This window comes from Aulonocara sp. 'chitande type north' Nkhata Bay, linkage group LG6 (genome assembly GCF_057382095.1).
Source record: "Aulonocara sp. 'chitande type north' Nkhata Bay isolate Kocher_YH1m ecotype deep benthic linkage group LG6, A_spYH_male_GT1.1, whole genome shotgun sequence".
Taxonomy (NCBI): Eukaryota; Metazoa; Chordata; class Actinopteri; order Cichliformes; family Cichlidae; genus Aulonocara; species Aulonocara sp. 'chitande type north' Nkhata Bay.
This window is the reverse complement of record NC_141349.1, coordinates 12,756,308-12,779,865: the sequence shown is the minus strand read 5'-3', so window position 1 is coordinate 12,779,865 and position 23,558 is coordinate 12,756,308. Positions and strand designations below refer to the sequence as shown.

At 42.1% G+C, this 23,558-nt stretch overlaps 1 protein-coding gene across 1 annotated transcript in view; it reads right to left on the bottom strand.

The window, feature by feature from the left end:
- The window catches only part of LOC147327388 (DIS3-like exonuclease 1), a 27,496-nt gene extending 3,938 nt beyond the window's left edge, over positions 1–23,558 (bottom strand). Inside the window, exons 1-15 of the mRNA XM_086297397.1 lie at positions 23,536–23,558; positions 22,456–22,584; positions 20,774–20,909; positions 19,174–19,341; positions 17,420–17,498; positions 17,135–17,308; positions 14,199–14,368; positions 13,503–13,664; positions 7,253–7,500; positions 5,141–5,233; positions 4,770–5,058; positions 2,107–2,342; positions 768–922; positions 414–592; positions 180–325 (exon numbers count right to left, since the gene is read on the bottom strand). Coding sequence (XP_086153523.1) covers positions 180–325; positions 414–592; positions 768–922; positions 2,107–2,342; positions 4,770–5,058; positions 5,141–5,233; positions 7,253–7,500; positions 13,503–13,664; positions 14,199–14,368; positions 17,135–17,308; positions 17,420–17,498; positions 19,174–19,341; positions 20,774–20,909; positions 22,456–22,584; positions 23,536–23,558 — 2,387 coding nt within the window. The remainder of the gene's footprint in view (positions 1–179; positions 326–413; positions 593–767; positions 923–2,106; positions 2,343–4,769; positions 5,059–5,140; positions 5,234–7,252; positions 7,501–13,502; positions 13,665–14,198; positions 14,369–17,134; positions 17,309–17,419; positions 17,499–19,173; positions 19,342–20,773; positions 20,910–22,455; positions 22,585–23,535) is intronic.

Genomic DNA, 23,558 nt, shown 5'->3' with positions numbered 1-23,558 from the left:
ACAATACATTGATTAGCGTGCAATTACATCTTCCAACAAATTCATTCATTGTCATAAACTTTGAATTCGTCTATTAAAAATACACGAGTGGTTGGCCGTCTGTGAGCTGCTGTACAGCTCCATTAAACAAAGGAAAAGAAGAAGACTGCAGAACAAAACACAGGACTGAAGGTTCTTACTCTGGGATAAACACCAAGACACCGTTGTCTCGAATGGAGTAGACAACAGCGTCAGCCACACAGCACGGGTCTGTCTGAGGGTCTCGTTCTCTGAAAAACAGACACTGAAACAGTGCTGTGGATCGCATTTGGGCTGCCTGTGCTGCCTGCAAATGAAACAGACGTCAGCACAGCTTCTGTTAATAGAGTAAGAGGTGAATCATTGAAAAACACAAACAATAAAACACCCCTGACCCTGTTCTTGCTGTTGACATGGTGAGCCATTTCCTCCACTTCTTTGTTACTGGCTGGTGCTTTACCAGATACAACGCCCCTCTGCATGTGCAGGGCTGCGGTAAGAAGGCGGTGCACGACAATGTCTGCGTACCGACGGATGGGTGAGGTAAAGTGTGTGTAGCGATCCAGAGCCAGACCTACGACAACGAAGCAAATATCAGCACGTTAGCCTTCTTTCTAGTTCTCAGTCGAATAATTCTTCACAAACAACAGACGTTGGACAAGTGTGTGCAGACGTGTGATGGATGGACTGACCCACAGTCACACTGAAACTCTAGTGCAGCCAATAAAAGCTGTGCAGCGGTATCGTACCATAATGGTAGTATTGGTCTTGAGGATGAGCACCAGTGGAGAAGTACAGAGCCTGTGACATAGCAGTGGTGGCCATCATTCTGAACAACCTGTTCACCAAGGGGTCCTGTGGGTCCACAGCTCGGTCCAGTGAGGCAGCTAAAGCCTTGTTGGACCTGAAGGAACAGAGCCAGAAACCAGGGATGAGTGAGGCCTCTCATCTCAGCAGTCAGTGACACAAAGCTACTTGCATCACCATGTCTCTTGTCCTGGGACCGGTTCTGCTGTTGGTTTAACCCCCCCCCCCCCACAATCCTCCAACCGCACATTCATATTTTGTTTTCAAACTCCATTGCAGTTCATTCCACGCCTCAGATCCTCAGACCTTTTGTAAACAGTTAAACAAATAAAAGTTAACTGTAATAGATTACAGGTTGTAATTAAATAAATCACTGCCTCTTTTAAAAAACAGAAAAACAAACCATCTTTAATTATTTGAGTTGTTTGTTTTGTTCCCGTGTGAGAATATTCAACACTGCTCTCTGTGCAAAACGGGTTTAAAAGCATAAACAGCTGTGGGATCCTGTTTGTCCGGGATTTGAACCGGGGAACAAACTGCGGCAGGATCAGCGTTGTGCCGAGGTCGGCATCGCCGACAGCATGTGTTCCCCCTGCGTGGCGAGCGTTCGCTGGGCACGGAGTGTGGATCCAGGTTACGCCGCCTCCATTACAAACAGTCAGACGTGGAAGTAGTGATGTTTTAGTTTTGTAAAAAAGTGAAACCTGAGTGTCGTTACATTACCATTCAGTTTAAGGGTTACAACAGAAAATGAAATATTTATTGTCCTCTCGTGGTATCAGACGGGATTATTTTAACAAACGAAGGACATTTTGCCTGATAATTATATTTATCCTGTAACTTTACTGTGTAAAGAGCTAAAACCTCCAAAGTTTCAGGAGTAGTTAGTCGTTATAAGAAGTGTTTGTGAACTGAAAATCAAGAATGTGGGATCCTGTTTGTCCGTGATTTGGACAGCCCAGCGTGTGCTCCCGACGCAGGGGAAACTAATTCTGTCGGGGAGACCGACCTTGCCACGACAGCTGTTGTGAAGCTGAAGCCAAAGGCAAGATATGCTTCATCATATGTTCTAGTCTTTGGTTTGGAAGCATATTTGGCTTCAACCTCAACCTGAGCTGAAGGAACATGTCTTCTTCTTGTCTGACTGCTCATGTGACACCTGAGTGTGTCCCCGTGTTATCAAACATTTCAGGTTCACACACTTGTGTGTCTGAACATGATGTGCGTTGGACTACAATATGCATTTCCTCAGTTTCTATACTGAACAGTCAAAAACATTACCTGGTGTCAATGGTGAAACCTTTGGCCTTTGCAGTGTCCACCAGCTGGTTGAATAGCTCCTGTTGTGGTGGTGGGTGACACCTTAGAAGGGCCTGGTTGGGGAAAGCTTCCTGGATCTTGCGGGCCACCCAGTGGTTGGCGTAAATCATGCACTCTGCCACGGTCTCATGGACCTCCAGGGGCTGACGAGGGACCAGGGCCGTAATGTTCCTCTCCTCATCCAGCTGGGCACCCACCTGAAAAGGGAAAATGCTTCTAACGTGACTTCAATGAAAAAGAATATGAAAATGCATCAGTGGGCCACATTTTACTACAGTTTAACTCAGTTGAACATGCACCATTCCACCGGAACAAATGCTGCACGGAGAACCAAATGTGAATGAATCTCAACCTGAAAACAGTCTACTGTCTTTCCTACGTTCAGCTCTCTATCATACCAGTAAGAACACATATCCCTAACAGGCACACAGCTCTGCTCATGGGCACAGAAACTCCACCGATCTGCTGTTCATGCTTTTTGTTTATAGTGGACAGCCAATCAGAGTTTAAGTTAGCTCAAAGGAAATGTGCCTTAAAGAGAGAACAAAACTTTTCTCAGACTAAGGATGAACTGAGGGGACCCAAAGCACTTCAGCAGGAACCAAAAGAAGCCAGAAAGTTTGGATTTGAACACAGTTTTGGCCGTTTTATATAATAGATCAAGATGAAACATCTGTTGTCCTTATCCTTCAGGACAACAGATGTTTCACCAGCGGTCAATAATCCAGCTTTGTCAAGATAAGAACTTGATTTTTGGGTGGCAGCTCAATCATTAAACACACTTTTAGAAATATATTGGTTTTTCCACTATCCCAGAAGCAACCCGAGAGAATCATTTTTACTTCATATCAATATTCTGTGTGCGTACAGCCATAACAGGAATGCAATAACTGAATAATAAATAAATCCAAGACATCCTATTAGAGAGCATCTTATAGAACAACAGGAATTGTCCATATGAGGTTTTAACAGATGGCCGACCAGCCGCTGTAGATAAATGGCTGTGATCTAATGTGAAAACTGTCAGTGGTTTCACAGTGGAGTGCTTGGTTTCTTTATTCCAATATTCTCACTGAAATGACTTTCTGATAAAATGTTTTCTGCTGAGGAACGTGTTCTGCTTAGACGCCTGATTTTAAAAATAACGTCTCTATTAGACCGTACTATAATTTATTATCGATGAAAAGAAATATATGGTATCCATCTGTAATTCTGTAAATAACACAGCAAAAAACCAAACTAAACATAAAGACCTGGAAGACTCCTGCGTCTAAATTCATTCAGTTATTGTACTGAGTCCTGAACATGTTAGAAATATGGTATCTAAGCAGATTCTTACTCTGGATGGCATTACCTTGGCCTCCAGTAACACTGTGAGGAACCTTGGAGTCATGTTTGACCAGGACATGTCCTTCAATGCACATATTAAACAAATATGTAAGACTGCGTTCTTCCATTTGTGCAACATCTCTAAAGTTAGAAATATCCTGTCTCAGAGTGACGCTGAAAAACTAGTTCATGCATTTATTACTTCCAGGCTGGACGACTGTAATTCATTATTATCAGGATGTCCAAAAAACTCGCTGAAAAGCCTTCAGCTGATCCAAAATGCTGCAGCAAGAGTCCTGACAGGGACTAGAAAGAGAGAGCAGATTCCCTTCATTGGCTTCCTGTTAAATCCAGAATTCAAAATCCTGCTCCTCACATACAAGGTCTTAAATAATCAGGCCCCATCTTATCTTAATGACCTTGTAGTACCATATCACCCTATTAGAGCACTTCGCTCTCGCTCTGCAGGCCTACTTGTTGTTCCTAGAGTATTTAAAAGTAGAATGGGAGGCAGAGCCTTCAGTTTTCAGGCCCCTCTTCTGTGGAACCAGCTTCCAGTTTGGATTCAGGAGACAGACACTATCTCTACTTTTAAGATTAGGCTTCAAACTTTCCTTTTTGCTAAAGCATATAGTTAGGGCTGGACCAGGTGACCCTGAATCCTCCCTTAGTTATGCTGCAATAGACCGTGGCAGCTGGGGGATTCTCATGATGACGCCGAACATCATCATCACCTCTTTGTCATCATTATCACTGACTACATGTTTATAGACCAATCTCCATTTAATCATTAGTTATCATTAATCCCTGGCCCTTTTCCACAGGTGTCTTTTGACCTGATTTCCTCCCCTCGGCTGTATGAAGTGTTTCGGGGTGACTGATACTGAATTTTCTAACCATGATGTCATCTGACAAAATGACCAAACACAGAGGTTAAGTCAAACTTTCACTTAGACAGAAGCTTAGAAGGGAGAATCTTCTGCAGCTGAAATGTGCGAGAAAGATAGTGGTTCCAGTTTTTAATGTGCAGAATGGATTTCTCTCCACTGAAGCTATGTGCACGGTTTACTTTGTTTGATTCACTTCAGATTCATTGAATCATTTTGTGTCGTATGTTAGACGTCAGTAATGACGATGTGTTAGGGTTAGACACTCAGCTATAACATGCTTACGCTTTCAATTAAGAACATGAACCTTAAATGTTTGCAGTCTTTATTTATATAGTCTTACTGTTAAGTACACACATTACCAAAACACACAAAATACTCTATGAAGATACAAGAAACCAATCATACCTCCACTCCTTCCAGCTCCAGCGCTCCTCCTCTGTCCCTCTTTGCCCGAAGATGTCTGGCTACATGTGTGAGCATCTCAAGTGCCTCAGTGAGTTGAGCTAGCTTAGAACCCTTTTCCTGAGGACCCAGGTTGGCCAGTTCCGCTACCTCAACCTGTTCTCCGTTGAGGAGCGCCTGAGCCAGCTCGTAGTGGAGCTGATAGGAGGAGCGGATGAGTGTACGACCATACCAGACCTCTTGGACTTCAAGGGATTCTGCGTCAAGCTCCCAAAGCACGCTCATTGCATACCTGAATTTGAAAGTGTCAGTTACACAACTAGCATGCATTTTAAGCATATGAAAATGAAACGTGTGATGGGAAGTCTACTAACCTGTCAGCACCTCCCAGCAGTGAGCAAAGGTCTGCGCTGAGAATAGCAGGCAGCATGTCGTACCTGCGGTCTGCCAGGTAGTAGGTTGTAGCCCTTAAGAAGTGACATAATAAATATAAAAAGGCAATGAGATCAAAGCAGCAGCTTTATCATCTTCTTTCTAATCAAAAGTGAGACATAATTTGAAAATAAGTACTAAATATTCAGAGTTTGTTCCACCTTTGTCATTTTCATCCTTCTGTTTATTAATAAGTCAGGAAGGATGAAATAAATAAGCAAAATGTTTTTCTTATGATTTAATAAATATTCCCCATTTTCTGAAATAGAATTTAAGGCTTCAAACCACAATCATGAGATTTTAATTTACTTCTTTAAAGTGTGGAGGCGAGCTGGACAGGTGGGTGATCTGCACGCTGCTTTGTGGACAGCTATGAAATGTAAAATGGAATTTTAGAGTAAGTCAGAGAGAAAGCAGAGGACCAAAACTACATTAAAAATCACAACATAAAAAATATATAGTAAGATTTCAGTATTATTTTATAAGTGCACGTTGTTAACAGTCTACACGGAGTTTCTCTCCTCACTCGGCTCTCAATCATCTTCTGTACATGCTGCTGCTGCTGCTGCTGCTGCCTTTAAAAAACGACATGCACTTCATGGACCTTCTTACTAATTTATCTGCAGACTACACTTTATCAGATACATTTTATTAGCACTGGGTTAGACACTTCTGCCTTCTGAACACTCCTTTCTTCACTTCCAAGACTCAACAAGGTGCTGAAAGAATTCCGTAGAGATTTTGGATTATAGCGAGATTACACCGAGATGACAGCAGAATGCATTTGCTGCAGATTTGTCGGCCGTTCAGCTGTGACACAAATTTTTTTGGGCTGCTTCCCTGTCACATGGTGTCATCGCTGCATGTTCCCAGGAAGGAAAATTTGTGGAGATCAAGTGCAAGCATTACTTTTGCAGCCCCGACCTTCACTTCATTTACTGCAGATATTTTAAACTCAGTTTTATTCATTTGTACAATACAGCACAAAATAAATAAATAAATCAGAACATGTGCATATATCTGGACATAAACACAGATGAATATCTTCTTGTTCTATTACTGTGGTTCAACTGTCTTGTATCATCATCCTCTTTATTAATAAGATGCACTGAAAGCCAATTATAGACAAACCATTAACATCAGGTACTCAAGGTCACATGCCATCATGTGACCTCCGGTGTTTTCCTGACACCCGTAACTGTACAAAGGGGATCTGAAAACAAATGATGTGTGACACACTGTTCTTTACTTCTACCACTCAGTAGAATAAAACTAATTTAGTTGGAAGCGGACTCATTTTTCCTTTTTTTGCTGCATGACCTTCTGGTTGAATGTTGTGTACAAGTATGGCTGCCATGTCCCGTAGTAATATATGTTTATGAAGGCCACAGTGAAAATCACTCAGGCTTTCCCACAGCGGAAACATTCCCCTGTCCTGTTAATGGCATCGTACTCAAAATGAGCACAAGTTCTTCGTAACAACATGGACCACTGTGTTCTGTGTGTAGCAGTTCTCTACTGTGAGAACCCCAACCACCTTTTAGCACGACCAGCATTCGTCCATTCGCACACATATTCATACAGCGCGTTAGTCTATACCTTTAAGCATTTTCTCTCACATGCACACTCACACTAACGGATGCATCCAGGGAAATTTGGGGGTTAAGTATTTTGTGCAAGGTGACTTTAACATGAAGCCCGAAGGCACCAGGGATTGAACCAACAACGTGCTGACCATTGGTTCAATTCCTGGTGCCAGTGATACTTTCAAAGCCATCATGGACCCTGTGAAGTCCTTCTACATGTGATTAAATGATAGACATTTAAGGCTTAATGCTTCACATCAGACACGAGCCTTATTTAAGGTGGCCCTCTGTGTTATTTATAATTGCGCTACAAGGCATGCTGCTGATGCAACATTAATTCAGGCAACAACTTTCTTGCCTCTTTGTACTTCTGAAAGTTCCTCTGAACACTTATGCAAGATGCTGTAATTTTCTTTTATCCTTTTATATCCCACCTACTCTACCCAACCACTCCAACCAGTTCCTCACCTTGAACGTGCCTCCAAGTCTGTGAGCGAACCCTCTTTGACAAAGTGAGTGACATCAGCAATGTGAACTCCCAGCTCCAGCCTTCTGTTGGGGAGCTTGTGTACAGACAGCGTGTCGTCTACATCTTCACAGCCGCGTGGATCGATGCTGAACACCAGGCGACTGTCCCTAAGATCCCGCCGCTCTGCCACCTCAGAGGGGTCTACCGTCCACGGCTTCTCCAGAGAGTTGACCGGCATCTCTCTCAGCTGATGGCAGACGGACAGGCACAGCTAAACAGCCGCATAGTCTTTTGAACTTTTCACATTTTGTTATGATTCTATACAAAACATTAATAATAATAATAATAATAATAATACATTTTATTAAGCGCCTTTCAAAACACTCAAGGACACTTTACACAAAGACAAAGCAAAACAGTGTTTCACTTTCAGTTGCTCCCTTGTCACAAGGGGTCACCACACCTGATAGCTCAGCATCTTTTGATACGGCAGAGTTTTATACCAGATGCCCTTCCAGGCACAACCCTGATTTGTATCTCCGGTTGCAATCGAACCAGTGACATTTTGCCTGCAAGCCAGTGTGTAAACCACTGATGAAAAAAGGAAAGAATGAACTATTCCACATATTTAATGATTCTTTAATATTTTGTTGATTTGATAATAATAATAATAATAATAATGGATTGGATTTATATAGCGCTTTCCAAGGCACCCAAAGCGCTTTACAATGCCACTATTCATTCACTCTCACATTCACACACTGGTGGAGGCAGCTACAGTTGTAGCCACAGCTGCCCTGGGGCAGACTGACAGAAGCGAGGCTGCCATATCGCACCATCGGCCCCTCTGGACAACAATAGCTATATTGCAATCTTTAAAACCTTTGGTTACTATGGTAACTCTCTGATAACCAAGCACTCTCTGATGTGACCAATCACAGAAGCTCTACTGCCACCCCCTTTATAACATAAAAAGTTATGAATGATGTTCCAGTCTATGATAGTGGACTCATCTGTGCTTGTCCTTTGTTACAGCCCATTGCAACCCTTACACTCCTTACAGTGGAAATGCAGTTGTCTTCAGGTGTTGCCTAGGTTTAACTGCCGATTGTCTACACCTGGTGAGGTGTGGCTAAAGGCGTTCCTGAAGTGGTCTAGTCCAATCACCTTCTCCAGGCCAATCAGCATTCATGCTGTGTCCTCGGTTATTCTTCCTTGTACACGCCTCATCTCATCACTCATGCTCCATTCAACCATTCCACCACCAGCTTCCAGGCTCTCGGGGCTCCTGCTCTAATCCTTTTCACAGACGGGGTTCTGTTCCGCTGAGATAGGCCATCTGAGTCTAACGGCAAATCACCTGTTTAAATTCTGTTCATCAGTAAATCAATTTCATTCTTTCAAATAACCTCTCCTTATTAAAATATCTGTACTGTATTTAGTGATGAACAATTGTTAAACTCTGGTGTTTGCTCCCATAATTTCCCTTTTATTTTGACGCTCTCTGCTCTTTCCTCTTTCACCTGATCTCTGACTGCGATTGTTTGGAGGTGAAAACCAAACATCACCCGGGTTTCAGAAAACCAGAGTTACCCTGGTAAGCAACCATTCTCTGTATCTCACTATGGGAGATATAATCTACTTCCAGGTTGTAAGTTCTTTATCCTTAACAAGGTATGGAGCAGGGTAAGCCCACACTAAGGACTGAGTGTGCCAGTGAGGATGCAATAATATCAAAAACGCATAACCTAACAAATGTAATAGATGGTCCTCTGGTGAACTGTGAAGGTCACACTCTCAGTAGCCTTCAACAGCCACACAGACAGATACACTCAACAAAACAGGAACACACAGATGCTTCAATCTATGCAAAGGAGTGCAAGACACAGAAAAGCGCTATATATGGCTACATTTTCAGCAATTTACCGTTTAAAAGTGGGCCCTGCATAAACAGGATGTGGACCAATTGGTGCATTCCCAAAGTAAATGTGATACGAAAGAGTAGCTAAATGCAGTTTAATAAATGGAAAATAATCCTCTCTTATTTAGCTAATCCTGAAGGAAACATAACATGTGGAACAGAGTTAGGAATGGGTACCGGCAATGTTCCCTCGAAGCTGTGTGTGTGCACAATTGCGCACTGCTGGCACGGTCTCTGCGCACAGAAAATCTGCGTTGCGCACAAAAAAAAAAATCTAACCTGAATTGAAATTAAAATCAATACTTTAACAAGTCTGTTTTGCAGTGTTAGTCAGTGACTGGCTGCTCCCGTATGGGATCCAGCCAGTAATGCGATTCACATTCGTATATACGCAGCTAATCAATGTCGTTGACAGGCTCTGACAGCGTCCTTATGTGCCGACACCGGTGTTTTAGCGAGCAAAGCGGCGTGGCGACGTTTAGTGTGTGTCAGAACAATGAGGCGACTGCTGAGTGTTACAGGTGTTACAGCAGTGACACATCTGCTGCTGTCAGGCCTGCAGGTATCAGGCTGTTGTTCTCCTTCATCTCATAGTTGACAGAAATTATTTTTGGAGTGGCACAAATAATTTGTGTGGCATCAGATTTGATGCAATTTGATGATTGTTCTCTAAATAATTTAAAATGTTTATTTAAAAAAACGCCTTGGCTGCATTTTTAGGTAAACAGCTGCAAAAAACTTTGTTGTTTGCATAACTCGGTTACTTTTTTGAAGAAGTAACTATATAATTAATTACCCAACATTGGTCATTATTTACTGTATTTTGCAGACAGAGTTACAGACTCTCTCCCAGACCACAGACTCATAATACAAGTCAGAGCTTTATGAAAAAAAAAACAAAAGAAACTTGTGTTTTCAAAATTGGAGTTCAAGTTATTTTTACTTCCAATAGTGTTAACATGCTACACAGGTCATGAACAAGATTTTTTTGTTTTGTTTTTTTAAATTTTCATTGTAAGTGGGCTAAAATAGTTAATTAAAAGTAGTCTAACATAAATGTAAATGCTGTAATTTTATTACTTTAATAAACCATGTAACTTGCATGGATTCAATGCTGGCGTCACCACAGTGCACACGTCTGCTGTTGCTCACAGTGGTCCAAGGGATCGCTCAGGGAGTTTCTGTGTTCGCTCAGACACATGAAAAATTAGAGGGAACATTGGGTGCGGGTATACCGGATACGGGTGGCTTTTTTTTTTCTTGAGATGTCATACACTTTGGATTCTAGCCAATCATTTTACGTTTCCGAGGATAGTAGGCGGGTCCAGGTACGTATGTTCTTTGAGAGCAGAGCTACAGATTAAATGTCCAAGGCAAAGCGGTCAAAAGTCTGGCTGTACTTCACAGCAAAATATGCAAACTCAGCAGCAACAAGTGCTTTAAGGTGATACTGTGATACTGTGCAAAGGAAGTAACACCTCGAATCCGATGAAACACCTGGCAACGCAATGGCGTTTTTTTAAAAGCAGAGAAATGCATCGTATTTGATAGCTTGCTGCGAGACTTCACACCGAGCACATCTGCTGCGGGTGGGTTGCCTGTTATTGGACCTGGAGTTAGCAACATCCCCCAAAAACCCGAAGAGGAGAGTCCTGGCCCCTAGCCCTGCCAGTGTAGCAGACGGATGATGATGCAGCAGCAACCGTTCTTCTCTGCGTGAGGAGCTTAATGTTGTTCGTGTGTAATTTACGTTGAGTAGGCTAACCACGTTATTACATTAATGCATGTAAGGTGAACTAGCAAACACCGTCGTAGTTACATGCGACTGTCTTCTTGTTTGATAGAGTGATACCATACATGCCCTGTAGCTGCAGAAAAAGCTAACACCGTTATCTTTTTACAAAAAAAACAAACAGCTAAACATGTTTTCCATTATTCACCGGTTCCAAACAAAGTAGGTATGTTGTATCAAAAGAAAAGGCTAACTTGGTTATCATTTTGCAGAAAAAAGAGACTGCTAAAAATAAAAACATAAGAGGTTTTTGGACAAAGTTTGTGTTCTCCATTCTTTAAGCAATTCAATTCAATTCAATTTTATTTATATAGCACCAAATCACAACAAAAGTCGCCTCAAGGCGCTTCATAGATACAGAGAAAAACCCAACAATCATATGACCCCCTATGAGCAGCACTTTGGCAACAGTGGGAAGGAAAAACTCCTGTTTAACAGGAAGAAACCTCCAGCAGAACCAGGCTCAGGGAGGGGCGGGGCCATCTGCTGCGACCGGTTGGGGTGAGAGAAGGAAGCAACGGTTAGAGCACCATTTAAGCACCCGCACAGTTTCAAAAGTACCGGTATCGGATAAAACCTAAACGATACCCATCCCTAAACAGAGTATAGATAAGGAATCTCTCAAATACTTCATAAAATGAGCATGTAGAAAGTGATCTAGCATTCTGAATGTTCACAATGACTCTCAGAGAGAGACCTGCTTCATTTTAAATCAGCCACTCGTGTGCCACGCCCAGAGTGCTGACCATTTGGGATGTGGAAGAAAAAAATCACGCCAAGTCAATGTTCAAAGGCAATGGTCATGGCCAGTAGTGGAACAGAAAAGCTAGTTCTGCCATCAATGGCCTGATGGGCCAGTATGGGATCTATAAAAATGAGAGACAGCTACTCCTCCCTCACCCCACTCAGTATCACTGGTATGAGGTTGAGAAGGGGAAAATGCATACAGGTGCCCTTATCAAGCAGGTGGCCAATGTCCTGAAAGAGCTTAGCCAAGTAAGCTGACAGTAGGGTGACCACATTAAGGGTTATTATGGACCAAGCTGTCAACTTGCAAACCTTTTGGTCATATAAGTCTGTGAAGGTTCTCAGTCATCCAGGTCATCGTAGTCTAAGGAGCTTGGAAAGAAAAGCGTCCAAACTTCTATAAGTTCCTTGAAGACGTTTCACCTGTCAGAAGCTTCTTCAGGTCTAGGAGTAACTGGTGGAAAGAAAGGCTGTTGGCTCTTTTAAAGGGACAGTACCTAACCACTGGTACAGATATGTTGATGACACATGGGTCAAAATCAAAACCCAGGAAGTAGAATCCTTCACTGTTTACATCAACGCTGTGGATAAAAACAAAGTTCACCAGGGAAGACACAAAGGATAACAGTATGCCATTCCTGGACTTTGCCGTGCGCATTAAAGAGAATGGAAACCTCAACATGAAGTTTACTGGAAGCCCACACACACGAACCAGTACCTCCTGTTTGACTCCCATCACCCTCTGGAACACAAACTTTGAGTAATCAGGACCCTACACCACCGGGCAGAACATGTTCCCTCTAAGCCTGAAGGAAAAAAGAGGGAACACACACATGTAAAGGAAGCTCTTAAAATGAGACAAGACTCAGCTGTCAGAAGACATAGTTTGAAAGAGAAGTAAAAGAGGCATCTATGTCCACTGTGAGCGACCATCTTTGAACAGAGGCAGCGGCTTACGACACCAACTGTCTGCCATCTATAATCCAGTTTTGAGATCCCTTCCCAGACGCTTCCACTCACATCCTGGGCCATCTGACCTCAGGAAATCACATGATAGGGTGGGGCTAGGATTCACAGTGGGTTCACCCGAATACTTGGCTGATTGTGACCCACACCCATTTTCACACCTTGGCTCATGTGATTAGGTAGAGGATCATTAGGGGGTCCATCTCTCCTGGGGGACACTCCCATAGGGCTTAAAATCTGGGACTCTGCACCAGTTTCTCCTAGAACTGAAGAAACCTCTCAGATGAGAGGTGAAACATCTTCAAGAAAAAGTCCAGACTCTTTTTTTCCCCAAGCTTTTGGTATATGGAGCTGCTAGGGTTCTTTCACTGCTTGGTGATTTGGTAATAATGTTTTAATAATGTCCAGCTGTTTTTGGACAATTCTGAAGCTTATTAATCCTTAACAATCAAAAACCTACATCCAAAGTACAACCAGAGCTGGGAATTAGTAACAAAAACATATTTTCTGAAATTACTTAACTTACTAGAATCCTGCAAGTTTTATCACACAGGATGAAGCAAATTACTCACCAAAGTATTTCCAAACTGTGTAGATGGGTATTTGCCACCATTTGCGTCAATTATGGTTGAATTTAACTGTTTAATTGCAATTTATAGACATAAAAAAAAATCACATTTTATCATAATATTTATATTCACAATAATTGCTGATGGGTTCACAACAGCTAAATACGAAAGGTGAAACATACTATATAGGCTTGTGGAATTTGCCTTTTAGAGATGTAAAAACTTGAATTTATCTCTAACGTAGGTGCTCTCACCTGTGCGTCTGAGAAAGGAAGAATATGGATGCAGTTCTCTAGGAGGATGGTCTGGACCTCAGTCTCAAGCTCTCCAGCTCGACCCAAAACCCGTACACTATGGCCGTTGGGATAGAATGACATGCTTTCCCATGAATCAATGCGCACCACAACTCTGTGGTCCTAGGTGAGGATGAGAAGACAGGGATAGAAATGAGACAGCACTTAGTAAACACTGGTCACACTATGAGACAAAAGCATAATGCTATAGTAACACTAGAGACTGGAGCGCAAACAAGATCGGTGTTGCTATGTGCAATGAATTTGCAATATTGTTGGCTTTGAAATGCTTCTTTGGAAGACGGGGACTAATTCTGCAATTACTCTCAGTCAGTTACTTTTATTTAAAGGGTGCAAAACACCAATCAAATGGTGATAAGATGGTCTGGAGATAGAGTCCTGCTTTTCAAGGCAATCACCTTGAAAGCGTTCATCCAGAGGTTGACAGTGTTGTATTCTCAACCTTTGATCGACCAGTTGGTTGCCGTAACTACTTGTAATTGAACGCTGAATGCAAAATATTCACTGCAATCACTGGAAAAGCAGCGTTTTTTTCTTTGTTACAAGGCAGGTGCCGTCCTATTTTTACTCATGTGACTAAGCCATAATGTACATCATGAAAATAAAATCAACCTATAGATGTAAGTCAAGTCAGACCTGCAGAGCTTCAGCCTGTTGAGTACTGATGCGGATTTTAGGAATACGCTGGTCCCAAGGTATGGTCAGTATCCGCTGGGAATTCCTGCTCTGGGACTGAATCCCATCCCTAGTGGGGAAAGTTACCACGTAGTCTCTCCAGTTCCTCTGCAGGATCCCTACAATACGACCTGTGGGGTTAAATGTCAGACATCAGTACAGAGAGACATTTATGGAGTAAGTGAGGATGGACTCGATGATTGCGGTGTAGAATTGCATCATCGTCCGTGTTGGCAGGTTGAATTTCTTCAGCTGCCTCAGGAAGCACATCCTCTGCTGAGCCTTCTTTATGACGGAGGTGACGGAGGCTCCCACTTCAGGTCCTGGGTGATGGTGGTACCCAGGAAGCGGAATGAGTCCACAGAGGTGATGGGGGTGTCAGTCAGGATGATGGGGGGGGAGTGGGGCTGTGTGCTTCCTGAAGCCCACAATAATCTCCACTGTCTTCTGGGCATTCAGCACCAGGTTGTTGTGGCTGCACCAGGACACCAGACGTTCAACCTCCCTCCTGTAGGCAGACTCATCCCCGTCCGAGATGAGTCCAATAGCGGTGGTGTCATCTGCAAACTTGATTAGCTTGACAGACTGGTGGGTGGAGGTGCAGCAGTTGGTGTACAGGGAGAAGAGCAGAGGAGAAAGAACGCAGCACTGGGGGGGAGCCGGTATATACATATGTACTACATAATTACATATGTGTTCATTCATAGTTTTGATGCCTTCAGTGAGAATCTACTATGTAGAAGTACCAGGCCATGACAGAAAAACCACTAAAAAAAAGGCGTGTCCACACTTTTGACTGGTAGGGGCTTCAGGTGTGCTTAGTGAATACCTCAGGCACCAGAAACCCAAGAAAGAGGAGCAAGAAGAGGAACCATCATGGAAGGACAGGATCCTGCACAGTACCACCAACAGATAAAAGAACTAGCTCACATCCAGAAATCCTACCAGTGGCTGGACTGGACTGAAATAGAGCACAGAGGCACTAATAATGGCAGCACATGAAGCCATAAGTACAAGATCCATAGAGGCTGGGGTCTACCAGACCAGTCAGTCAAGACCCCAGATACAAGCGTAAAGATGCCCCTGAGACAATCCAGCACATAACAACAGGGTGCAAGATGCTAGCAGACATACATGGAACGCCATAACCAAGTGGCCGGCATAGTATAAAGGGAATATCTGTGCCGAGTATGGCCTGGAAGTCCCGAGGTCAAAACGGGAGACGCCCCTTAGTGTGATGGAGAATGACCGAGCTAAGATGCTTCGGGGCTTCCAGATACAGACGGACAAAATGGTGATGGCTAATCGGACATAGTGGTGGTGAACAAGCAGAGGAAGACGGCTGTAGTGACAGATTTAGCAATCATCAGGAACATCAGGACGAAGGAACATGAGAAGCTAGAGTACCAAGGGCTCAGAGAAGAGCTTGAGAAGATGTGGAGGTGACGGTAACAGTGGTCCCCGTGGTAACCTGAGCACTCGGTGCGGTGACTCCCAAGCTAGGCGAGTGGTTCCAGCAGATCCCGGGAACAACATCTGAGATCTCTGTCCAGAAGAGCGCAGTCCTGGGAACAGCAGAGATGCTGCGCAGGACCCTCAAGCTCCCAGGCCTCTGGTAGAGGACCTGAGCTTGAAGGATTGACCGCCCGCAGGGGGGGGAAGTTTTTTGTCCTTAGGACCTCGTGTGTAAAAATAATAACAATAAGAAGGGTTAACAATGGTCAATTGCCTCCAGTTAGATTAAAATGTATTTTATGTGTTGCATATTTTTTATGTAAAAACACAGGGTGTTCCCATTAGCCAAATTAAAAGTGTGACAAGCTAAAACAGTATTTTTGCACCTGAACTATCCCTCCCTGTTCTAGGTCTGCCACAGCTGAAAAGATTATTGATTATTTGTGCGAGTCCACGTGTATAGTTGCAGGAGTGTTCCTCGCCTTTTGAATACTGGGCCCTGAGTTGTGTGCTTAATTAATTAGTGTTTTTCTTTCTTTCTCTCTTTTGTCATTTGCGAGGTTACACTGGCAAACTTACGGGGCCCCGTCTGTCTCTGTTCTGTTGTGTTTGGTAAAGGGAACTGTATGTTAGTGGAAGCTCAGGATGCGTTCCCTGCCATTTGTGTCTCCTAGACTTAAAACTTTCTTTTGTATTGGACGAAAGAAAAGGTGTCAGACGTAAAAAAAATTCTACAGAAGATGAACAATATCTGCCATGTCATTAAAAAGCAGGAAAAACCAGCAAAGACGTGACACAGAACCTGAGAGATGCATTTGGCCCTTGAGTTGTTCGACGAAACTTCATCGTTATTTGAATCTCTGGAAATGTGGCTGTCAAGAAGCTATTCCCTGACGAATGGAACCATGGAGAAGAGGTTCAGTTGTGCCAAATTACACCAGAACTGTAATAAAAATCAGTAGCAACTTTAAAAAAAGTTTAATTGTGAATGCCTGTCCAGAAAATAGCTTCCAAATGTTATTTCACCCAAATATGTTCTTATAATGTTGCTTCATGCAGGTGATATAAACAAGAATGGTGAATGGACTAATTCTTATACAGCTCTTTTCTACTCTCACCCAATCACCCCATTCACACAAGCACTTCCTTCTATGCGTTTAAGTGCTTACTAAGCAACATTCACACTCACTATACTCCAATGGATGCATCGGAGAGCAACTTGGGGTTAGTATCTTTCCCAAAGATACTCGGCTTGCAGACTCGGGGAGCCACGGATCGAACCATTCATGTGGTTCGATCAAGATGCTTCATTGTTTTCATTACTTATTTGTGAGATATCCTGAACATATTTTAGGCAAATCAGACAGAAAATATAATACACAAAATATCATTAAATACAAAAATAAATCAAATGTGAATGAATGGAGTACAAACATTCCCACCTGTTGGCAGAGGTGTACTCTCATTGTCCTCTCCAGTTTTTTCATCCCCATCAGTCAGGGCTGTGTCCCTCCCTCTCCACTCGTTCTTGGGCAACAACTCCACCACAACCTCGTCCCCATGCACCGCTCTGTTTCGATTTTTTCGACCATACACAAGCACATCCCAAGTCAGATCTAAGATGGATAGGGGGGGGGTCAAAGTCGGGAGAAGAGATCAGAAACATCTAGCAAATATAAGTTTAATGTGTCTGTTCCACCTGTTTTGAAAATGTAAGGCGTTTTCACCTGTGCTCTTGGTTGAGAAGTTCTTCGGCCTGACGAAAGCCTCGTTCTGTGCCCGATGCTTGTTAACATTCAGTGTACCCTAGTAAAAAGGAATGAAACAAGACATTTACTCTTCTGCCACTGAGGTTGTGTTAAACAATCTGGTGAAAAACTCCACTGCCTTCTCTTTGTGACATCTCCATACCTGCTCAGGTACAGTTGGGGAAATAATTATCACTGCTGAATTTGTAGGTTTCCTCAGTTACAAAGAAAGAACAATTATTCATGTTATTTCTTTAATGTTAGTTTCATTTAATGGAGAGCGATAGAATATCAACCAAAAACTGTCTGTGAAGGTTCTCAGTCATCCAGGTCATCGTAGTCAAAGGAGCTTGCAAAGAAAAGCGTCTGGACTTCTTTAAGTTGCTTGAAGACGTTTCACCTCTCATCCGAGAAGCTTCTTCAGTTCTAAGGTCAAATGGTGGAGAGTCCCAGATATAAACCTAGTGGGAGTTTCCCCCCACAGAGGGACAAAAGGACCCCCTGATGATCCTCTAATCGCCTGAGCCAAGGTGTGAAACTGGGTGTGGGTCCCAATCAGCCAGAGTTTCGGGTGTGTTCATTGTGAAACCTGGCCCCACCTTATCATGCGAATTCCTGAGGTCAGATGGCCCAGGATGTGAGTGGGCGTTAAGGCGTCTGGGAAGGATCTCAAAACTGGATTATAGATGGCAGAGAGTTGGTGTCGTAAGCCCCGCCTCTGTTCAAAGATGGTCGCTCACAGTGGACATAGATGGCTTCTTTCACTCCTCTTTCAAACCATCTGTCCTCTCTGTCCAAAATGTGAACATTGGCATCCTCGAAAGAGTGACCTTTGACCTTTAGACGCAGATGTCCATCTGCCTCAGGAAACTCTTTCTCCCCATCGTCACCCTCTGACTACTCCACTTGATACCAAGAAAAGTCTTACCACTGGCAACAAAGGTCTCTACCCCAAATACTAAGCCATGTTTTGCTTGGGGACTCACTGAAAGTAACTTGCCAATCCCTTTATGACTTTTTAAAATAATAATAATAATAATAATGATGTGTTTTTTCTGTCTCTCTCCTTTAAAATTAAACTGCAAGAAAACTTAGAGACAGTTCATATCTTCTTCATTCAATAACAGTCCTGCTCTTCATCTCATTTTCTTTATTCGTCAGCCCCTCAAATACTCCTACCTCCTCAGCACACTCCCTACACTCATCAGTGTATTTCGTTAGTATAGATTAGTATATGTATTAAAGGTACCTGCAGTTTCTCTGAAAAATGAACAGGCTTAAAGCTACTAAAATATTTAAACGTTGTTCCTGCAGTTGTTTTAAACTCGTGTTTTAAAGAGAGATCCGGTATACTTAAAACAGGAGTTAGAGAATTGTGGATCAATATGTTTGTCATTGCACAAGATGATCAGATCTTTAGCATGAATGCTCACCTCTGTTTTCTACACACACACATCACTGATCACATCACATGCTCACAGAGACACATTCACATACACACACATCACATGTTCACTCTTGCAGAGACACACGTTCACATGTGCGTGTCTTATCTGTCGCATCATTAATGTTGATGTTTGTGTGACCACTGAAGTTAATAAAAGGGCTTTGAGGGAAGGCTGGAGTTGGGCTAAGATCAGATGAAGACCTTCTCCCCTTGCAGCAAGTAAAAGAAAGCACTGAGTCAGCGGGGTTTGAGCGTTAGACCCAACAACAGGTTGGTACATTTTTACCTGAATGTAACGTTCAGACTTTATACCAGCCTCCAGGACTTCAGCGGGAAGATGTTCGGGAAACTCTTTCTCCCCATCGTCGCCCTCTGTCTCTTGTTGTGCCTGAGAAATGGAGCTAAACAGTTCATGGGCTGCCTGCAGATCTGACCAGAAGCTTTGCAAATAATCCTGGCAAAGGAAAAACACACAGGTCAAGAAATAAATTACTTCAGTTGGCCTTCTTAGTTCCAGTAACATCCCTTCAAGGGCCTAAGTTTTGGATCCTCTTCCACTTAACCTTATCAGGTTCGAGAAAGAGAAATAGAGTAAAATCTTTCAAATTCACCTCAAATCAACAGCCAGATGCTTAAACCTTTTGATACAGTTAGACGTCCTCAGTATTAGTATTACAATAATAGTTAAATAGATATAAGAACTGGTTTCAGAATAAATAAAGCGAGTTTTTGGAATGGGCTTCCCAAAGCAACAACCTCAACCCTGTTGTTAATTGTTGGACCGTGCTTAAACGCCACGACCGTTTTAGGAAACCAACCAATTTAAATGAATTCTACCAATTCTGGTTGAAAATCTCTGTTTTCAGTGACCGAAAACGCCGTTTACGTGTGGACGAAAGGCGCAAACACATAGAAAAATCTGCGTTTTCAAAAATACCCGGGTACGTATGTTTGGATAAAAATATACAAATCTGGCAGCAATGTATCAAAAATGTATCACAATAGAAAGCGATGTAATATTAATTTCACGGCTACTAGCATGTACTGCTCTTTTTCCTTTAAATAAACATCAGACTTGATATCAGTCCTTATTGAGCAATGAGTTTACTCTCTGACCGACTCGTGTTTGCGGCGTTCCAAACACGTTGCCAAGAGGGAAGATGCAGAGTACCTGTGAAGCCAAACATATAATATCAATACCCATAACATGGCTAAAGGCTGTTTCTAACCTCTCTTCTTTACTTTAACTGTCATTTATTGACCATTTTAAATGGCGATACCAGTGTATCGACAAATAGGTAAAAAGTGTAACTGTTTTTTTCTGACAGAGCTCGGATCAATCAGTGCAATTACAAACAAGGCTGTGACCTTCACCTTTAGCGAAATTCTCATTTACATACTAGTTTAATAGTTTTCTGACTCATTGTCACTGTGTTTTATACAACCACAGCATGCTTGCTAGGCTGACATGAATTGAAAAACAAAGTGCAGCTCTCCGTATGTAAACAGACTAAATGCCACATATATTTACATTTTGTCACTTAACCAAGAAATCATGTGTAATGACCGAAAGTTTGACAACAACCACCAATTTCACTTCTAAGTGAGACTGTTCTAATACTGCTGCCAAAAATGTAAGTGTTTCAAAAACCCATGCCTGCTACATGCTACAATAGTCCCACTGAAGATTAGTGAAATAATACAGACCAACCAACTGTTCCATCATATAGGCTCCAACACAACGACTTTAACACAAAGAGCTGACTTTCAGTTTTAGGTGTTCAAACCACGTGTTTCTCTAAATGCATGATGATAAATCCCTGTAAGGTGGCTACATATAAGAAGCCGATATAGAGTAGATGGTATTATAAAGGTATTTCATATACCTGGACGGAGATGACGTACACTCCAGACGTCAGGCTGCTGAACTGAGCCACGGCCTCAGGATCCTCAGTGATCATCACTATATTCATCATTCCTGCCAGGTGGTTGTAGTACCACACTGCAGCTGAGTACACACACCTACACACACACACACACACACACACACACACACACACACACACACACACACACACACACACACACACACACATTAAATGAACTCACAAGTTTAGCATAAGATGCATGAAAGCAAATTGCCCGCTAAAGCAATAATCTTTAACATATCCCACTAAGTTTTTGCTGTTTTGTAGGTGGAAGTTATGATTTCACACTACTTGTAATTCAAATGGTGCTTCCACAGAAAGAATATAAAAAATAAATAATTGAGTGCCTTATCTATATAATAAACACATTTCATGAGAACACACTGCACTTCTAGCTTCATTTGTTGGCACAACATAAAAGTTTGTCAGATCGTGATTAACATTACAACCAAGTCTCTATTATTAAAAACACTCATTAAATCCTTTTGGTGCTTTTCTCTATTAAACTGGTATAAATATTAATCACTTTTAAGCTGCCATTCACAAGTCCTCCTGACTTCTTTGTTCCTGCACTTGTTTTCTACCTGAAGTGGAGGAAAAACATTTTTGAAAATGTTAAAATGACCCCTTTACCCATTGAACCCCTATTGGGACAAAACACTATGAATGCTCGATTGACATCTTAGCCAGTACGTGTGCTCTAAGTGCCATATGCATCTGCACCGCTGGCCTGTTGCACAATTTGAAAGAAAGTTCAAATGTAATGTTTACATTTTTAAATCTCCCAGATGAATTTTGCACACGTGTGAACTATACATTTATGTCACTTTCACAAAATATTTTTTAAACCCAGAGACTTAACATTTTTAGAAACACAATTTCCTTTCAAGAGTTGCTGAGCAGAAGTAGTCAGCAGGTGCAGTCAAAGACATTTTGTGTGATTGGATGATTATCAGGATGTCCTAAAAGCATCATTTGAAAAACCTTCAGTTAATCCAGTCCAAGAACAAAAGAACATATTTCTCCCATACTGGCTTCCCTGTTAAATCCAGAATTTAATTTAAAATCTTCTTACACAGAAAAGTCTTGAATAATCAAACCCCTTTTACACACCCACTTTACTCTCAGGCTGCGGGCTTATTTGTGGGGTTTACAAAAGTAGAATGGGAGGCAGAGCATCAGCCTTCATGTCCTTTTTTGTAGAACCAGCTTCCTATTTGCACACGGGAGACTGACGCCCTCTCACTATTAAGATTAGGATTAAAACTTTCCTTTTTGATTTATAGTTAGGGCTGGATTGAGTGACCCTGAATCCTCCCTTAGTTACGCTGCAATAGGCAAGATTGGGGACTTCCCATGGTGCAAGTATTTCATCTTTACTGAAGAACTGAATATGTTTTATTAGCATAATCTCCATTATAATTAATGAGATTTACAAATTTCACCTAGTGAAACATGTAACGTCACACTTTGACCCAGAAAAACAAAATGAAGTCAAAGAAGTATAAGTAGAAGAAAAAACATGACAAAGAGGAAAAAATGAGAAAGGAAAAGACTCTATAGACTCTATTTCTATGCTACATGTGCTGCAGCAACTTGACTGTACACTTCAGTGAGTGTGGTAAATAATGAGCACTGACCTGGTCTGCCATTTTTCCTGGCTCTCGCCCTTCTCTCGTGGACAGTAAGAGTACTTCTGAAATTCATTGGCAAACAGCACGCAGTCGTGTCGAGGGTCTTTGACAAGGGTTTGCAGCCGCTTGTAATATCTGCACAAACGCACATTACAAAAACAAGTACATTCAATAAAATCATAAATTACACTCAAGAAAGCCTCTCATTAGTTTGGGAGAATGGTGGGGATGTTAGGAGAACGTTAACCCTGAAGCACGAGGGAGAAAAAATAGACCAACGTATGTTGACTTTTCCTAACATAATTTATGTTCCTTTGTTCATTTTGGCTCATTTTTTAAATTCACTCTTGTTTGTAAAAATCAAAATAAAACAAAGACTTGTCTGTCAGATAATATGCATTAGACCTAAACATAAGATCCTGATCTGAAATTATTGAAAGAGGATGACACCTGGCTTTGTTATCCTTTGAGTTTCACAATAAAAGCCCAGTTGGTGAACTAAAGCAGCAGATTGCTTTTTTCTGAAACATGTTGACTATGTGTGAACACTATACTGCACTAACTTTAACGTGGCACATTTCAGAGTACATGTAGTAGCTGTTTCACACTAAAAATGAACACTTGTACTGATCAAACAGATGAAATAAGAAATAAAGGCCTACAAATGCCCCGATCACTAGTTGAGTTAATATAGATGATGTATAGAAAATTCAGCGATTCTGCAAAGTGAAACTGCAAAGAGAGTCCACGATGAAGCTTTTTTCTCTTTGCTGTGTACGTTAAATTCAATGGAAAACAGTAAGTAGTGATTCAGTATGACAACTCTGTATGTTTCACCAGATGTCCACCTAACGCTATCAAAGTGAAGCCTCATCACATTAATGATGCAACACTCTAAAATGGCTGTGTGAGCACAAATCAGGAATAAACTGGACTGAAACCCGAGTTCACGTGGGACTTCTTATTTACAGTGCTCATCAAGTTTGTCCAAAGCGCTCCTGCATGTTTATGCTGGACACATATTTCAAGTCACAGGCTGCGTCTCTTTCAGCTTTGTCAGCAGAGCTCTGATATAATGAGGCTGACCCCTGGTCAATGTCTACAGACAT